The sequence below is a fragment of the Odontesthes bonariensis genome, chromosome 24, assembly GCF_027942865.1.
Source record: "Odontesthes bonariensis isolate fOdoBon6 chromosome 24, fOdoBon6.hap1, whole genome shotgun sequence".
NCBI classification, from domain to species: Eukaryota; Metazoa; Chordata; class Actinopteri; order Atheriniformes; family Atherinopsidae; genus Odontesthes; species Odontesthes bonariensis.
Window position 1 is genome coordinate 13,339,666 of NC_134529.1, and position 14,329 is coordinate 13,353,994.

The 14,329-nt window shown below is 39.0% G+C and overlaps 1 protein-coding gene across 2 annotated transcripts in view; it reads left to right on the plus strand.

The window, feature by feature from the left end:
- Positions 1–14,040, plus strand: part of stxbp5a (syntaxin binding protein 5a (tomosyn)) — a 99,423-nt gene extending 85,383 nt beyond the window's left edge. Inside the window, exons 20-27 of one of the 2 annotated variants that reach the window (XM_075458734.1) lie at positions 1,385–1,438; positions 4,778–4,827; positions 5,767–6,049; positions 6,729–7,098; positions 9,711–9,876; positions 10,196–10,307; positions 10,413–10,633; positions 11,205–14,040. In XM_075458734.1, the coding sequence (XP_075314849.1) occupies positions 1,385–1,438; positions 4,778–4,827; positions 5,767–6,049; positions 6,729–7,098; positions 9,711–9,876; positions 10,196–10,307; positions 10,413–10,633; positions 11,205–11,246 (1,298 nt within the window). In that variant the 3' untranslated portion in view covers positions 11,247–14,040. The remainder of the gene's footprint in view (positions 1–1,384; positions 1,439–4,777; positions 4,828–5,766; positions 6,050–6,728; positions 7,099–9,710; positions 9,877–10,195; positions 10,308–10,412; positions 10,634–11,204) is intronic. The other variant, XM_075458735.1, reaches the window with a different exon arrangement.
- Positions 14,041–14,329: the final 289 nt, after the last annotated feature.

Here is a 14,329-nt window from a genome sequence, read left to right on the forward strand (position 1 = left end):
TTTCCTATTTGCGAGCACATTCCTTTGACACTTCAGAGTTCAGTAGACAGGGATAGATTAGTTTTAATCTCACTCTGTATACAAGAAAACCGGCTTTTAGGCTGCAAAAGGTTTCCAGTATTTGTGATGTTAGTTCAGTGTGACTGCTAAGAATCAAGAATTAAATGCAGCTGTAAAACAAAACTCTTAATTCTGGTTAGAAACCTTTTCATTTGTATTATTACAGTTTTAGTTAAAGAGAAATATGTTTGTGGGTATTTTCTTCGTATTGAGTTACTGCATTGTTGCAGAAGTTGGGAAAAAAATCTCTTCTTAGATTTCAGCTGTGTCTGGGTGCACTGCATTAAAGCATCTTCATCCTGATACATTATCATATCAATGGGTTTTATATGTAAATAATTCCCTGAGGGAAGCAAACAAAATATATTGTCCTCAAGGATTAGTGTGTTGTGTTTTGTAGCAGTGAAATGTTGTTCAGCTTGCTTTCGTAAAATATTTCCATCCCCGATTCTTCACCTGAGAGAACGATGAAGTTTCATCTCATTATGGATAACTTGGCATAAGCGCAATGAAAATAAGGAGCCTTTTAAAAAGGTCAGATGGAAATCAAATCTCAAAGTCTGCTTGCTGCTGTTTTCAGGTGTGATTGCAGTCCCAACCCCCATGTCTGGTACCACCAGACTGCGGTTTGGTACATCTGTCTGCTTTGCATAATTCATGGGGTAGAGAGAGATAACGTGCTGCCCAGCAAAAAACCATCTGCCTCAACTTGTCATTTAGTCAAGGCTTCAGGATTTTCTTCTGTCTTTTTAGGCAAGTGGTACACGGTGCTGGTGGAAGAAAATAAGATCTGCGTTTCAGCCTGTTTTGCTGTGAAGTTAGTCAGGATTGGTTCATGTTTGCTTTAAAAAGAAGCTGAAAATGACAATTTGTGAAATGGTACCCGCGCATTTCCACAAATTTTCTTTTCTTGATTCCAAATCGAACCTACTTTGAATAATTGTGATCTCTTCTTATAATGGTATCATGAAAAGATAAAAAAAAAAAAAACTTTTGATTGTTTTATTTTCATTTTTTAAGGACAAGTATTTGAAAAAATGTAGGCGACCTGGCTTCATTTAGTCTCCCAGTTGATTTTCTATCACAAGGAAGGCAGCTGTGGTGGTGTATTACACCATAAACTCTCTGATATGAATCTGTTCAAGGATTTGACATCATTTACATCATACTTGACTAAAATTAGTGCCATAAACCAGCTTTATTGAGGTAAAGAGGCCATTTTGCTGCTCAGGGGGAAGAAATTGCAACAGATTGTATGTAGTAAAAGAGAGTGTTTCTAACTGCACCTTTACTGTACTTTACTTTCCTCCTATACCCCCAAAAGTCTTGATGTCACACAGCAATCTACAGCAATTCTACAATGGAGGTGGTAGAGGAGGTAAGATTGGCCAAACATTTCCTTGTGAGGCTGTGTAGGCAGGGAAGACATGGTCCAGATTTTATTTTATTTTTTTGGTTTCTTTTGTTTTTCTTTGTTGTGAAGAAACTGTCTGTCGTCATGTCTAGTCACCACAGTGGGATGAAATAGACTAGAGAATAGAGAGCAAAAGCTCTTTTCGACCTCAAGGTTAGCCTCTGTTCCACCATCTTTTGGTCCTTTATGTATTTTGTCAAAAACATTTTTTAGATTTTTGCTTCAAACAGCAAAGTGCTCACGTTTTCCATTAGAGCCGTAAATAAATGTGGATGGAAAATGATAAGGACTGAAATTTCTTGGATCTGAGGATAAGCTGGAAGGAAGATGGGATTGCAGCTGTCCATAGACACCTGAGTTGTCTGATACACATTTTGCATGCTACTTGTATGTAGCACGAGTGTCGGATTGTAAATGTGTTTGGTTTGATATACGTCCTGATGAGTGTCCATAGTATGGAATGACACCACAAAACAAGAGGAGCAACTCATCTGTCCAACTATGTCTTTGTGCTCCTCTTGTATGTGTTGATGAAACCAATAATCACAAATTGTTGTAACTAAATGACATGCGGAGAAACAAGGATGGAGGAGCAATGCAGCTATAAACTCTAAACTTAAGCAATTCAACTTTGCTCTAGCCTGGCCATTTGGAAAGCAAGTTAGTCGATTGCATTAGCTTTACTTGAAATGGGTAATATGAAGCTGGTTCAAATCTGATCATTAAAAACCTAAATCTGAAAACTACACCTTGATGATCTTGCTTAACAAAGATTCATGAAGTCTGGTAACCTCGCACCGTAACCTGTTGGTGTTCAGAAGTTTGATTTTCTATATATTTGCATCCGTTTGGACAAAATCCTCCACAGATTTTCTCTTAACATCTTAAAAGTAGAGAAAGTAGTTACTCAAGTGAGGTAAGAATTAGTAAAAAACAAAATGGGTACAAATGGAGGGAATTCAGGACTATTATCCCTCTCCAAACAAAGTTTACACCAAGATCAAGATGTATAATAGTCTTGAGTTACTTCTAAGCAGCTATAGTCTCTAATTCTAATGTTAATGTCCACGAGTCCTCCGTCAGGAGAAAACTAAACAAAAATAATGTGGGCTAAAAGGAAAATGACTTTCCACTGCTCGGCTAAAGATCACATGGATAATCCGTAGGATTGTTTGAAAAATGCCTCAGTATCTGGACACATAAGAAATTGATAGGAACTGTATGGTTGAGGTTAGAAACCTCATGCCTGTTTGGATTTGATTTGTATAAATATAGGCAGAACAGGGGTCCCCAGTTGCGCTTGGTCTGTAGGCTGTTCTCTGTCTTTGTTAAACCGAAATAATTTTAACTTGACCTTTCCAGCTAATGTCTATATCAAGGTTCATGAAAAAATGTAGCCAAGGCTCTTATTGGCCCCTTACAAGTGTCACACAGTGAAATACTACACAGTGATAATCTGTTTTGTATGAGGAAAAGCAGAAACAGGAGGGCACTAGTTGTGCTTGGTCTGCTGACTGTTCTATATCTGAGATATGGGAGCACTCACCTCACTGAATAATCCCTCTCGGGGTCTAAAATTGCAAATATGTCTCCAAATTCTCTACTAATTAGTAGAGATTCAAATTTGGCCTTCCTCATAAATACAAATACAGACGCCAACTTAACTCTTGTGACCGTTCGATTGTGGCTGTCGCATAATAAAAACACTGTTTCACAGATATATTCAGTATCTCAGAATGCAAAGTTAATGGCAGGATTGTGGTTCGAGTCCGTTTTACTGCATCTGAGCAAAGCTTGCCATCATCGATGGAACCTATTTTGATGTATAACAGCAAATTTGTAGGGAACAAAAAAAAAAATACCAAAAACATATTTTTTGCCCTTGTTGATTTTATTGAAATCTCCTGATCTACTTTTCTAACTTAGGTGAGAACATTAGCGCATTTTGAGTCATTAAAAAAAAAAAAAAAAAAAACGGATAAAAGGATAGTTGTAATGTGTTCTATTCATTTTAAAAATCACTTTAGCTCCTCTTAAATTCAGCCTGTGCAACTCAGCGTGTCGGCAGGCATGTCTCCTGTGTCGCAGCTATTAAAGAATTTATTTGAATTCATTTCAGAACTCAATGGGTTTTTCCTTTGCTCCACTCCACCAACTCTTATGCCATTTGACCTGGTGGATTTTTCATAATTTAGATGAAAGACAAACAAACAGCATTAGTCGGCTCTTGGCTCGGTACGAGAATGAACCTTATTAAGTGATACTTGTGTGGAAACCAAAAGCAGTGTCCTTGAAGTAAATGGAAGGTAAACCATTGTAGACATGTCTGCACTGTTAAAGGTCAGGGGGCTGGACAACACAGGGCTTCAAAAACTTGATTTAATTCGTGCAGTGCCATATAATCAAATTCTACCTCTGCATCTTAACTTTTTGAAAGATTAAAGCAAAAACATTTAATAACATTAGCTAAAAAAAAAAGAAGAAGAGATTAAAAAAAAATAGCATTCTAAACTCACCCCAGTCTGCACTGGAGTATATAATGTTAGACTTTTTTTAAGGCAGAGATTTGTTTACTTGATATTTTGGATTTCTGTCAGGATTTTAACAACAGTAACTTGAACAATAAATGGCAAAAAACCCAACTTCCTAACTGATAAAAGATCCAACGGTTTTCTGAACACATGGCGAATGTCTCCTGTTGTCATCTGTCTCTTACTGTACTTCTTTTGTCCTGCAGACAGAGAAAAATGGCTCTGGCCCTTATTTAATGTCGTTTCTTTTCGCACTTGCTAACGATGGCATGTTCTGCGACGCGGTGCTAGAAAAAAAATGAACAAGAAGCAGTAAAACACCTTAGTCATCTTTAACCATCTCTTTCACTGTTTTCTTCCATCTCTGGTGTGAATTATTCCTTCCTTGTTCTTGGTGCATGCTCCTTTGGCATGAAAGGTCCTGAATGGCCCTGCAGTTTTGATGTCTTACCAGTCACTTTTTTTCAGGGCATTGTGCAACCAGAGGTCACCTCTTATGTTGTGTCTGTCACAGCATGCCTCTGATATATATGCAGGCTCTCTGTGTTCTTATACAGCATCTTCTTATGTGTGAAGCATTTTGGCTCCTCTTGACAATATATAAAAAAAAAATAAAAAAAAACCCTTGGCACTTGATCCACAGTCTTTGGTCATTGTGGTGTACTCTAGCCTTGTGCACAGTCCTTGTTCCATGCTAGCTACCTGGCTTTGCATGGCATCGTGTGTCAGCTTAGACGTGTGTTTGTAAAGAGGGATGTTCTCTTTTTTCCAGCAAAGATGTCACGGAAATTAAGCTTGCCTACTGAGCTAAAGCCAGACTTGGGTAAGCCTCGACTTTGTGTCTCCAAACGATTTATATGAATTGCAGTTTGCTTTGCTCACTCAGACTGGACTCCACCTCATTCCATTAGTCCAGTTTTACCTAGTTATTAGTCTCAAAATTGTCAAGCTTTGCAGATGTTCTCCTAAGTTTGCATGAGTCACAAGTAGCACTGATCTGATCTGAATTTAAAATTGAGCTAAATTAAATTGTTGGACTTTTTAACCATAGTGGGTGTTTTGCAAGAGGTCAGTGGTGCTAAGCTAAACACCCCATCTCACTCTGAAGCTTTCTGTAACTGCAGCTTTCTTTTTCTCTTTTGCGTTCTCCGTGTCTTTTCCTTTCTCTGTCTGGTTGGGTTATTTGAAATGTGAAGACGTTTTCTTCTGTACTGTAGGACTGTAAAATCTTTCTCCAAAGTAGCAGAAACAAATTGGGACGTTGATTGATTTCAACGGGTCAAATTAAAAAGTGCCAAGACATTCATGCGGTTGCCTGTCCCAGTGTTACACATACTTAACTTCACCAAAGTGCCAGACCAATGGTTAACTCTATTTCTCAAACTCCTGACTGGAGATGAAACATTTGAAGTGACCGATAAAATGCAGGAAATATGTCTTTACTGAACAATGTAAGACCGCTTTCATTTTTTTTTTTAAGTAGGATTTATATGAAGCTGCCTTGCTAGAATTGTCAGTAAAGAAAAAAAAGTCCAGAGATAATGGTACATCAGCTTTTTATCTCTTTACTAACAGTAAAGATTTCAAATTTCTAAGATGATCACTATATTACAAAGATCAGTAATGAATGTGAAACCTACACAGCTGCTTTTTGAGTTTTCAGTGTTTTTGTTTATGATTTTTACTTTGTTTATACATCTCAGTGTCTTTATGATGTTGCTGCTTTGCAGGTGCTTTACCTCTCTCTGTTTTCTCCTTACTGTCCTCCTGTCCGTATGCCCGCCGCGGGGTGCCAACCCATTAGACCACCGGGACAACTCCTTCAGCCGCTCACGCTCTTCCAGCGTCACCAGCATCGACAAGGAGGCCCGAGAGTCCATCAGCTCCTTCCACTTCTGTGAGACCTTCGCCCGGAAGGGCGACAGCACTCTGACACCCTGCCTGTATGTAGGCACCTCCCTGGGTACGGTGCTGGTTCTAGCTCTCACACTGCCACCTGCTGGCGAGCAGCGACAACTGCAGCCAGTTATCATTTCACCTTCAGGTAAATGACGAGATTTCAGAAGCACAGACCCCCTAAAGGGCAACGTAGAAAGTAAACCGTTCAGTTTCTTTTCTATGTTTCTGGCTTGAGACAAGGTGGAAAAAATGTGGGTCAGTATAACTTTTCTAAGTTTTTTTTTTTTTTTTGGTTATTGTTTTGCCAGATCTTATTTTTTTTAAGCTTTCATCTGTTTATTTGTTGGTAATTAGTCCTGTCTTAACAAAAGGTTGTGGTAATGCAGGTCTGCCACGGAGGAAGAGAATAAATGGAAAAAAATTAGATAATAAAACCCAACCCAGCCTATTCTGTATCTACTTTCAGCTGTTTTTCCTCTTATCATTCTGATTATCTTATGACTTCAGTTGTTTTTGGTTGGTTTAATCTTTAAAAACAAAACCTTGTTTCAGTGCAGAGGTACACAGGGGCTTTATCATTTCTAATGGTGTTTTATTCATAATTTTTAGATTTGTTACGGAGGGAAGGAAATTATGACAAACAAAAACTTTTGGATGTTTTGTGTATGCAACAAAGTATAATGTGCAGTATATTGTTTATGATTATAGCTACATAAACTTACAGTTAAACTGTTGCCCAGAGTGCACTCTAAACAGCCGCACTGTTAGGGGATAAAAGCCTTTTTCATAAAGTTTCAACAATGCTTTTCCATTGAATTCTCCAGGCATGTTGGTACGGCTGAAGGGAAGTGTCTTGCGCGTGGCTTTCCTGGACTCCACAGGTTCCCTCCTGCCACCTATACATGAGCCTTGGTATGAGCCCAATATTACAGCAGATGGTGAAGAAAGAGAGAAGGTCCGTAAGCGCCGGCCCGTCTCCGTATCCCCTTCCACCTCCCAGGACCTCAGTGAGAGCCAATACGCTGTGGTGTGCTCAGAGAAACAGGCCAAAGTCATTTCCCTCCCCTCCCAGACCTGTATCTATAAACACAGCATCACAGAGACCTCCTTCGTCTTACGGGCAGATGTGGTGCAGATGAGCCAAGGCATGTGTGTAGCTTGTTTCTGTGCTAACGGCCACATCATGACCCTCAGGTGAGCAATATGTCAGTTTGAATGTAATATAAAAATAGCCAGTTGCTAATATAATGTATCAGTCAGGTTGGTTTGAGCAAATCAGGGCAGGATTAAGTAGATTTTGATGTGTCCTGTTTGATCAATTCACACAAAGAAAGAACTGTGGGCCTCGATCACTATCCGTTCTAAAGAGGAAATTTCCTTTTTTAAAACCTGCAAATGCAATTATCACAAAGACTGTTAACACTCTCCAATACTCCTCATAAGTAAAAGCAGCATCTATGTTTGAGTGCAGACACATTAATGCAAAATAACTGGTTATTGCCTTCTCTTCAGTTTTGCAGTAGAATAATGTTATAAGGATTTAGATACTAGTATTAGTCTTATAATTGAAATTCCACATTTAAAAATTGTTTTCATCATTTTCATAAACCATTAGTCTGGATGAGATCACATTATTCCTGCTGCTGCTTCAGCACCACTACATTAACAATTTGAAGTACTGGCTGGTTGCTTCAACGTGTGCATTAAGGCACCCCATCCAGATCTGTGTCTACATCTCAGAAGCAACTGCAGATTCATAAATGCATGACTCATCTGCCAGAAACACCTTCTTAATGTGGCCTCCGGCTTCCAAGAGGTGCCAAAGACACCTACCGTACGTCATGCAAAACAAGCTCAATACCTCGTGCAAAGAGATGCATAAGACACGAAGCATTTTTAAGTCATTTTTGATTCCAAAAATGGGCTTCTATTCCTATAATCCCTTTTTTATTTGGAGATTGAGAATATGCTCCGGCAAAAAGTAGCGGCGCCAGACCTCTGTACCTCAGCCAAATTCTATCATCATTTGTGTTTTTTATAATCTTTTTATCATTTTCAGTTTGTGTTGTAATCATGCCCTGCTGTAAATGGTCTACACTTATTCAACACCTTGTAACCTTGGCTAACAAACCTCTTTAAAATGAGTGTCTTATCGCCCCATTAGCACACCGTCTCACCCACAAAAGGAGCAGTGCTGGCACCCATCCTTTGGGAACAACCTGGGGTTTTAAAGAGATGTCCACATGTAGAGGGGTTAATGATCTAACCGCCAACATTGTGATTAGAATGACCATCTGAAGCACAATCCCCACACAGCTGTGTGTTGCACAACATGGACGATCTGTTCCTCCCTCACCTTTCCAGGAACCAGACGGCAAACTCGCTCCCCACTGTTGACGGCAATTAAATGCACATTTGTAAAGAAAGGCTCTATAAAAGCTTCAATTAAGAATTTTTTCAGTACAAAGAAAAGAAAAAAATATCTTCAGCTGTATCTGTATTTTCTGAAAATTCATCAAGAAACTTGTTGCAGACGTTACAGCTTTCTGCTCCACTATCCGTTTTTAGGTCATTTTCTACCTTACTAAACTTTTGGGTTCTCTGTGTGATGTGTGTGTCAGAAACAACTCTGCAGTCTCATTGTCTCATTTTTATGGAGATTTGTGGGACATTTACCTTTGCTAATTTGGAGCGACTGGATTCACCATTACAAGCCCAGACACGCGGTAAATTCTGCAATTTAAAGAGCTTAATTAATTTGTTGTAAATTTGTTCCAGATGACCCTTCTCAAGAACAAATTTAGGAAAAACCATTAATGAATGAGGCCCAATATTCAGATTTCGGTGTTACCAGCCAGTGGGAGAGCCAGAGAGTATTGAAATGCAAGTGGGGTATTTAGCCATGTTTTGGCAGGGACTAGGCTACAAAAACAATTCAAGTTTATTTGAATTTCTCACAACTGAAACTTCACAGTTGGAGTCCAGCCTTAGTCATAATGTAAAACTGAGTCTTTAAACAGAGATATTTCTGGTGAGGCATTGTGATTACAAATTTCTTGTTGATAAGGATATAAATATTTATCAGGTGTGTCAAATCAAGCCAACAGATTGTCTGAACTTTGGAAAAGCAGAGATATCAGGCTGGCTCATCATATAGTTAAATTTATTCATTGTTTTACTTTTGCACAAATTGTCATTTGTCACCAAACATATTTATCCTCAACCAACCCAAACCTTTCCTCGAACCTTTTCCTTAAGTGAACCAGCGACTGACAAACATATTCTAACCCGCTTTGCAAACTCAGAGCCACAAGATTACACCAAGGCTTAAACATTGCAGTGTAACAGAATGTGACAAGGTCAGGAACATTCCACACAGACACAGACAGCAGGTTAATTTTCATGCAGACAGCAACGGGGCACGAGTGAGAAACGATGTGTTAGTCTGTCACCCATCATCATCAATCTTAACTTCCGTTGGAGAGAGAGACAGAGATAGAAGAGCCGTCCATATGGGTGTTTGATGAAGCAAAAATAACCAGCTGTGTCCTTGTCTGTGTGGGTTTTTGTTCCTGTGTAAATGTGGATGTGTTTGCCTGTTCCGAATTTTCCTGAAATTTCTGGAGATTAAAATTTGTTACAATTACAATGTTGGAAAAATAATTTGCCTCTCCAGCACTGACTTGAACAACTAAAGTGACACAAGGACGGGTTAAAGTGCTGAACCCTGAGCAAGACTAGAAATGGAAAGCGCATTTTATATTCCATACATCTAAAATTGTACCATTTCTGTGCCTCCTGCCCAGTGTGCCGGGACTGAGACCTCTCATGGATGTAAACTACCTACCTTTGACAGACATGCGGATAGCCAGGACATTCTGCTTCACCAACCTGGGTCAGGCCATGTACCTCTGCTCCCCCACTGAGATCCAGAGGATCACCTACAGTCAGGACACATGTGAAAACTTACAGGTGAGTTACTCTATGTAAAGCACATTTTGCATATCAGTTCAATGGGCCATATTTCAGGATTTAGGATGTGAATAGTAATAGAATAATCTCACATCCTCTGGGCGATTTAAAAACTATGCTTGTCTTGCTACATGGAAAACAAATCATACATGATATCATTAACACAGTCATATTAAATAGCTTGAGGATTATGCAAACAATGCACATCACTGTATGTGCAGTGTATTGTATGATATGATGGATAACAAAGATACCATAGAAAGCCAGTTAAACTGTATTTACTGCAGCGCAATACAGTAAAGTGCACTGATTGTTTCAGGAGATGCTGGGTGAACTTTTTACACCAGTGGAAACACCAGAGGCACCAAACAGAGGGTTCTTCAAAGGCCTCTTTGGAGGAGGAGCACAGTCACTGGACAGAGAGGAACTATGTATGGCAAAGTCACTCACAACATGAATGCTACCTATAAGGTTCTGACCTCCTGGTGGATATAACATCACTGTCTGTTTTTTCTTCCCTTTCCTCCCTCACTCAGTTGGTGAGATATCAGCTGGAAAGGCATCTCGAAGTCTGGCCCAGCACATCCCCGGCCCAGGTGGTATTGAGGGGATGAAGGGGGCCGCCTCAGGAATAGTTGGCGATCTGGCACGTGCCCGGATAGCATTAGATGAAAGAGGCCAGAAACTGGGCGAGCTGGATGAGAGGACAGCTGCCATGATGACCAGCGCAGATTCTTTTTCCAAGCATGCCCATGATGTAAGGGAATGAGACAAACTCTGGAGAGAAGCATGTCACAAAAGACTTTGTGTTGTTGCTGCAAAGACACAGGAGTGGCTATTTCTTGAATGTACAAACCTACATACCTTAAAGTGCCAAACAGAAAGAAGTAGGCTTGGCTTAAATTACTTGATGAGGAATAATCTCTCAAAGGCATAATTAATATATTATTATTTCAGTAAGTGGCAGATTTGATCTCTAGGTAGGCCAGTTTAGCACCCTCCATCTTTTACTACAGAGCCCTGTTGTTTGTCACACCCACAGAATGAAATTTTTTCAGAAATATTATTCACTTGCCTTCTTTGTCCACTAGATAGCAGAATAAGACCAGAAGTAGACTCAGATTTTCTTTTTAGAAATGAGACATGGACTTTAAAGTGTTTCAGATCCTGTGTTTCTTGCTTATTATTTGACCGGCCATGAAAACTACATTTAAAGCAAAATGTCTCAATCCTAATGTTCAGACATCCAAAATTAACTTGAATTGCAGATCAGGGTGTTACTCATGTTTTTAACTACATTTTCACATAAACTTTTCCTTTGTTTGCAGATGATGCTGAAGTGCAAAGACAAAAAATGGTACCAGTTCTGATTAGTGATGGGGGAGGAGTAGAGGTCTGTGGACACCAGTATCTGACTGACTTTCCATCGGTTCATCTGGACTCCCAACCATCCGTCTGTCCATCCATTCATCCCTCCAAGCCTTCTTGACTGAAACACTTGGGAATTTCTTCCCCAGCACAATATTAAAAACTGTTTTTACCTCAGTCTAAGGGCTGGACTGAGTGGTAGACCGGGGAGAAGGACAACCTCAGAGGGAATAAATAAATGGTCTTTTTTTATGTTCTTGTCTCTGTTTATTTCTGTTCAGCCTCCCCTCCGAGGTGGCAGATTGGCTCAAGCGCCTGGAGACTCCTTACTCTCATTTGCCAAAACGTTCTTTACTTTTGTCTCCACTCTGTTCCCTCATGGCCAACATTCATACCGACGAACACAGCTGAAAGAGACGAATATCAAATAAAAAAAGACAAAAAAACAAAGACTACAAAAAATCAATAAAATGTAAAAAAGAAAAAGATTCTAAATACATCATTATATATACATAGATCTAATAAATGTGCAATGCTGTATCCACTTGTAGACTTTTGTACTTTAATGGCGAGTATAAAAGAAAGGGATCGCTCTTCGAGAAAATGGGAGCAGGGCTTGAAGGCCAATGGAGGCAGCGACGGAGAATCATTAGAAGTGCCGCGACGGTGAAGCGTCCTCTATGCAGAGACTCACAAGGATTAAAGCAACTCTGATGTATTCTGGATATTGCATTATCTCGCTCAATCTCTAAACTCTTCTCCGTATCTGACAGACTTTCGTATTGTTACCAACGGCGTGTTCATGTGTGCGAGAGGGAGTGTGTGTTACTTTCAATCCAAGTCATTCCTCTGTTTATTATGAATTGTTGGGTTTTTTGCTCTGTCTGTATTATTGGAAAATCTCTTATTTTTCTAATGTGAAAATGGATGATATTTAATTTACTGAGGGGGGGGGGTGTGACTTTTGTCTAAAAACACAAATTATTTTCTCCTTATGACAAGGGCTGGAATCTGTAAGGAGGGTAAGGATTTAAAAGGCATTAATCGCACTGACACGTCAGATCTCTCTACTCTGAAAGCAAGGACGTATGATCCCCAAACGATTACTGTTTACCAGAGAGTTTGTTTGGCTCATCTGATGTGATGTAATGTTAACTGTCTCCCTCACCCTCTGATGTCAATGGCTTCCACAATTTGGCCAAGTCTGTGAGCGGGACTGTATAACTGCTTATGTTTAACTCTGTATTAGATACACTAATGTTCTTGCTAGATTGGTTGAGTTTCAAATTCTGGACTATACATTAGTATTCAGATGACTTATGCTGGAATAGTATTCACGTATGCAGGATAATGCAAAAACTGGAGTGCAAAGGGATATAATTTGAAATCCGTCTCATTTTGGTTTTTTTTTTTTTCGTTGGTGGTCTGTATGAAAGACGATTATTATCTGTTGGGTTCCTCTGTCAATATTTATTTATTTATTAAGGTGCAAGAGACACTTGAGTTTGATGTCAGAAATCCTCAACTTCATTATTACCTTGTTTCTGTTCCCATGTTTGCTGTAAAGCTCACATGTGGTGTATCTCTGTCGACCAGGCTTCTAACCTTTATTTGTATATAAGTAAATAGTTTGACAATCTTAGACCAACTGGAAAGTAAACACTGAAGTTGCTTGAGCAACAAAAGAGGAGATGGGCCATATTTTTTTCTGACACCAAAGAGTTGCTTTATCTTTTCCATTGCATTATTAACTAGCCATGAGTCTGGGAACAGGAGGGCTCCCAGTAACATGTTGTAATACGCCATAGCATGGAGTGCAGACATAGCATCAGATCCATTTACGAATCATAATCTCTTTCTTCATCTGTCGGGGTTCAAGAAATGAGAAGTTGCAATGGAAAGCCATTTATAGTACAGTGTCACAAAAGGTAACATTTTGATTAATCTCAAGTGTTTAAAGAGGCCAAGCTATGGGTTAATATGCCTGTTTCATTAAAAGCAGAACTATTCCACTACACAATATTTATGGTCTTCATCTGCGTGAATGTGTGCATCCGTGTGTGAGGCTATGTCCATGTAACCTAAGTGATATTATTTACATTATGTTCTGAAAGTTGATGTCTTAGTCTGTCCCAGTCAACAGTTTGTGTCCAGTTGAGTGTCTGTTAGACTACAGTAACTAAAGCCAACAAAGAAAAAAAAAAGTTAACAATAGGATAATGAGTATTAGAGGAGAGCCTATGAATTCTGGATTAATTTAAGCAACACATGTTCAGTCTTTGCACAAAAAGCCCTTCCTCTTTTTTTTAGACTTTGCTATTGTCCTCTGAATTGTTTGTGCCTCTGCAGGTAGCTCTGTCTTTTCCTCCGAGGTGAAGAAAAGGGGATAAAACAACAAGGAAAATTAGCTTGTCTTGGCTATACTCAGTGTATTTTTCTTCTCCCCAACTCTTGTGTGTTTGTTTTTTTTATTATTCCAATTTTCAATGTCATCCTATTTTGCCATCTCTGAGTGGTTTGTTTCTTGTCCATACACTATAGTATGCAGTATTCTTACCCGATAAAATCCACACACTCAAACAATGAGAGGAAGTCATGTCTATATGCCATCTTCTGTCCTGGATTCAACAGTTATCAGTGGGTTGCAGTATTTTTCTCATTGTAGCCAATTTTCTTGTACAGTTTTATGCAACTTTCACATGGATGTTTATGACTTTATCTGCTGCCACAACAAATTTAGAAACTCTGTAGATAGAGATAACTGTGCAATGGGAAATAAAAGTGGAAAAAATAAAAGTTTGTGTTCTGTTTTTAAAATCTTACAAAGTTTATTTTTCTCACTTGTTTCAGCCTAGTCTCATATTTAAATATGTTATGGCTAGACTGTCCACAAACAATGCAGTTTACGATAAAAAAAAAAAAGTTATGAACTGCCACTTAGAAGAGTGAAACTTTATATATATATATATATATATATATTTGAGATCTTTACAGAATCATTTAAATTAATTTAGGAAGTGAATCTAGCTATTAAAAGCATAAGAACTCTCGAAGAGTCTTGAGAGCAAATGACAACGTCCATCTT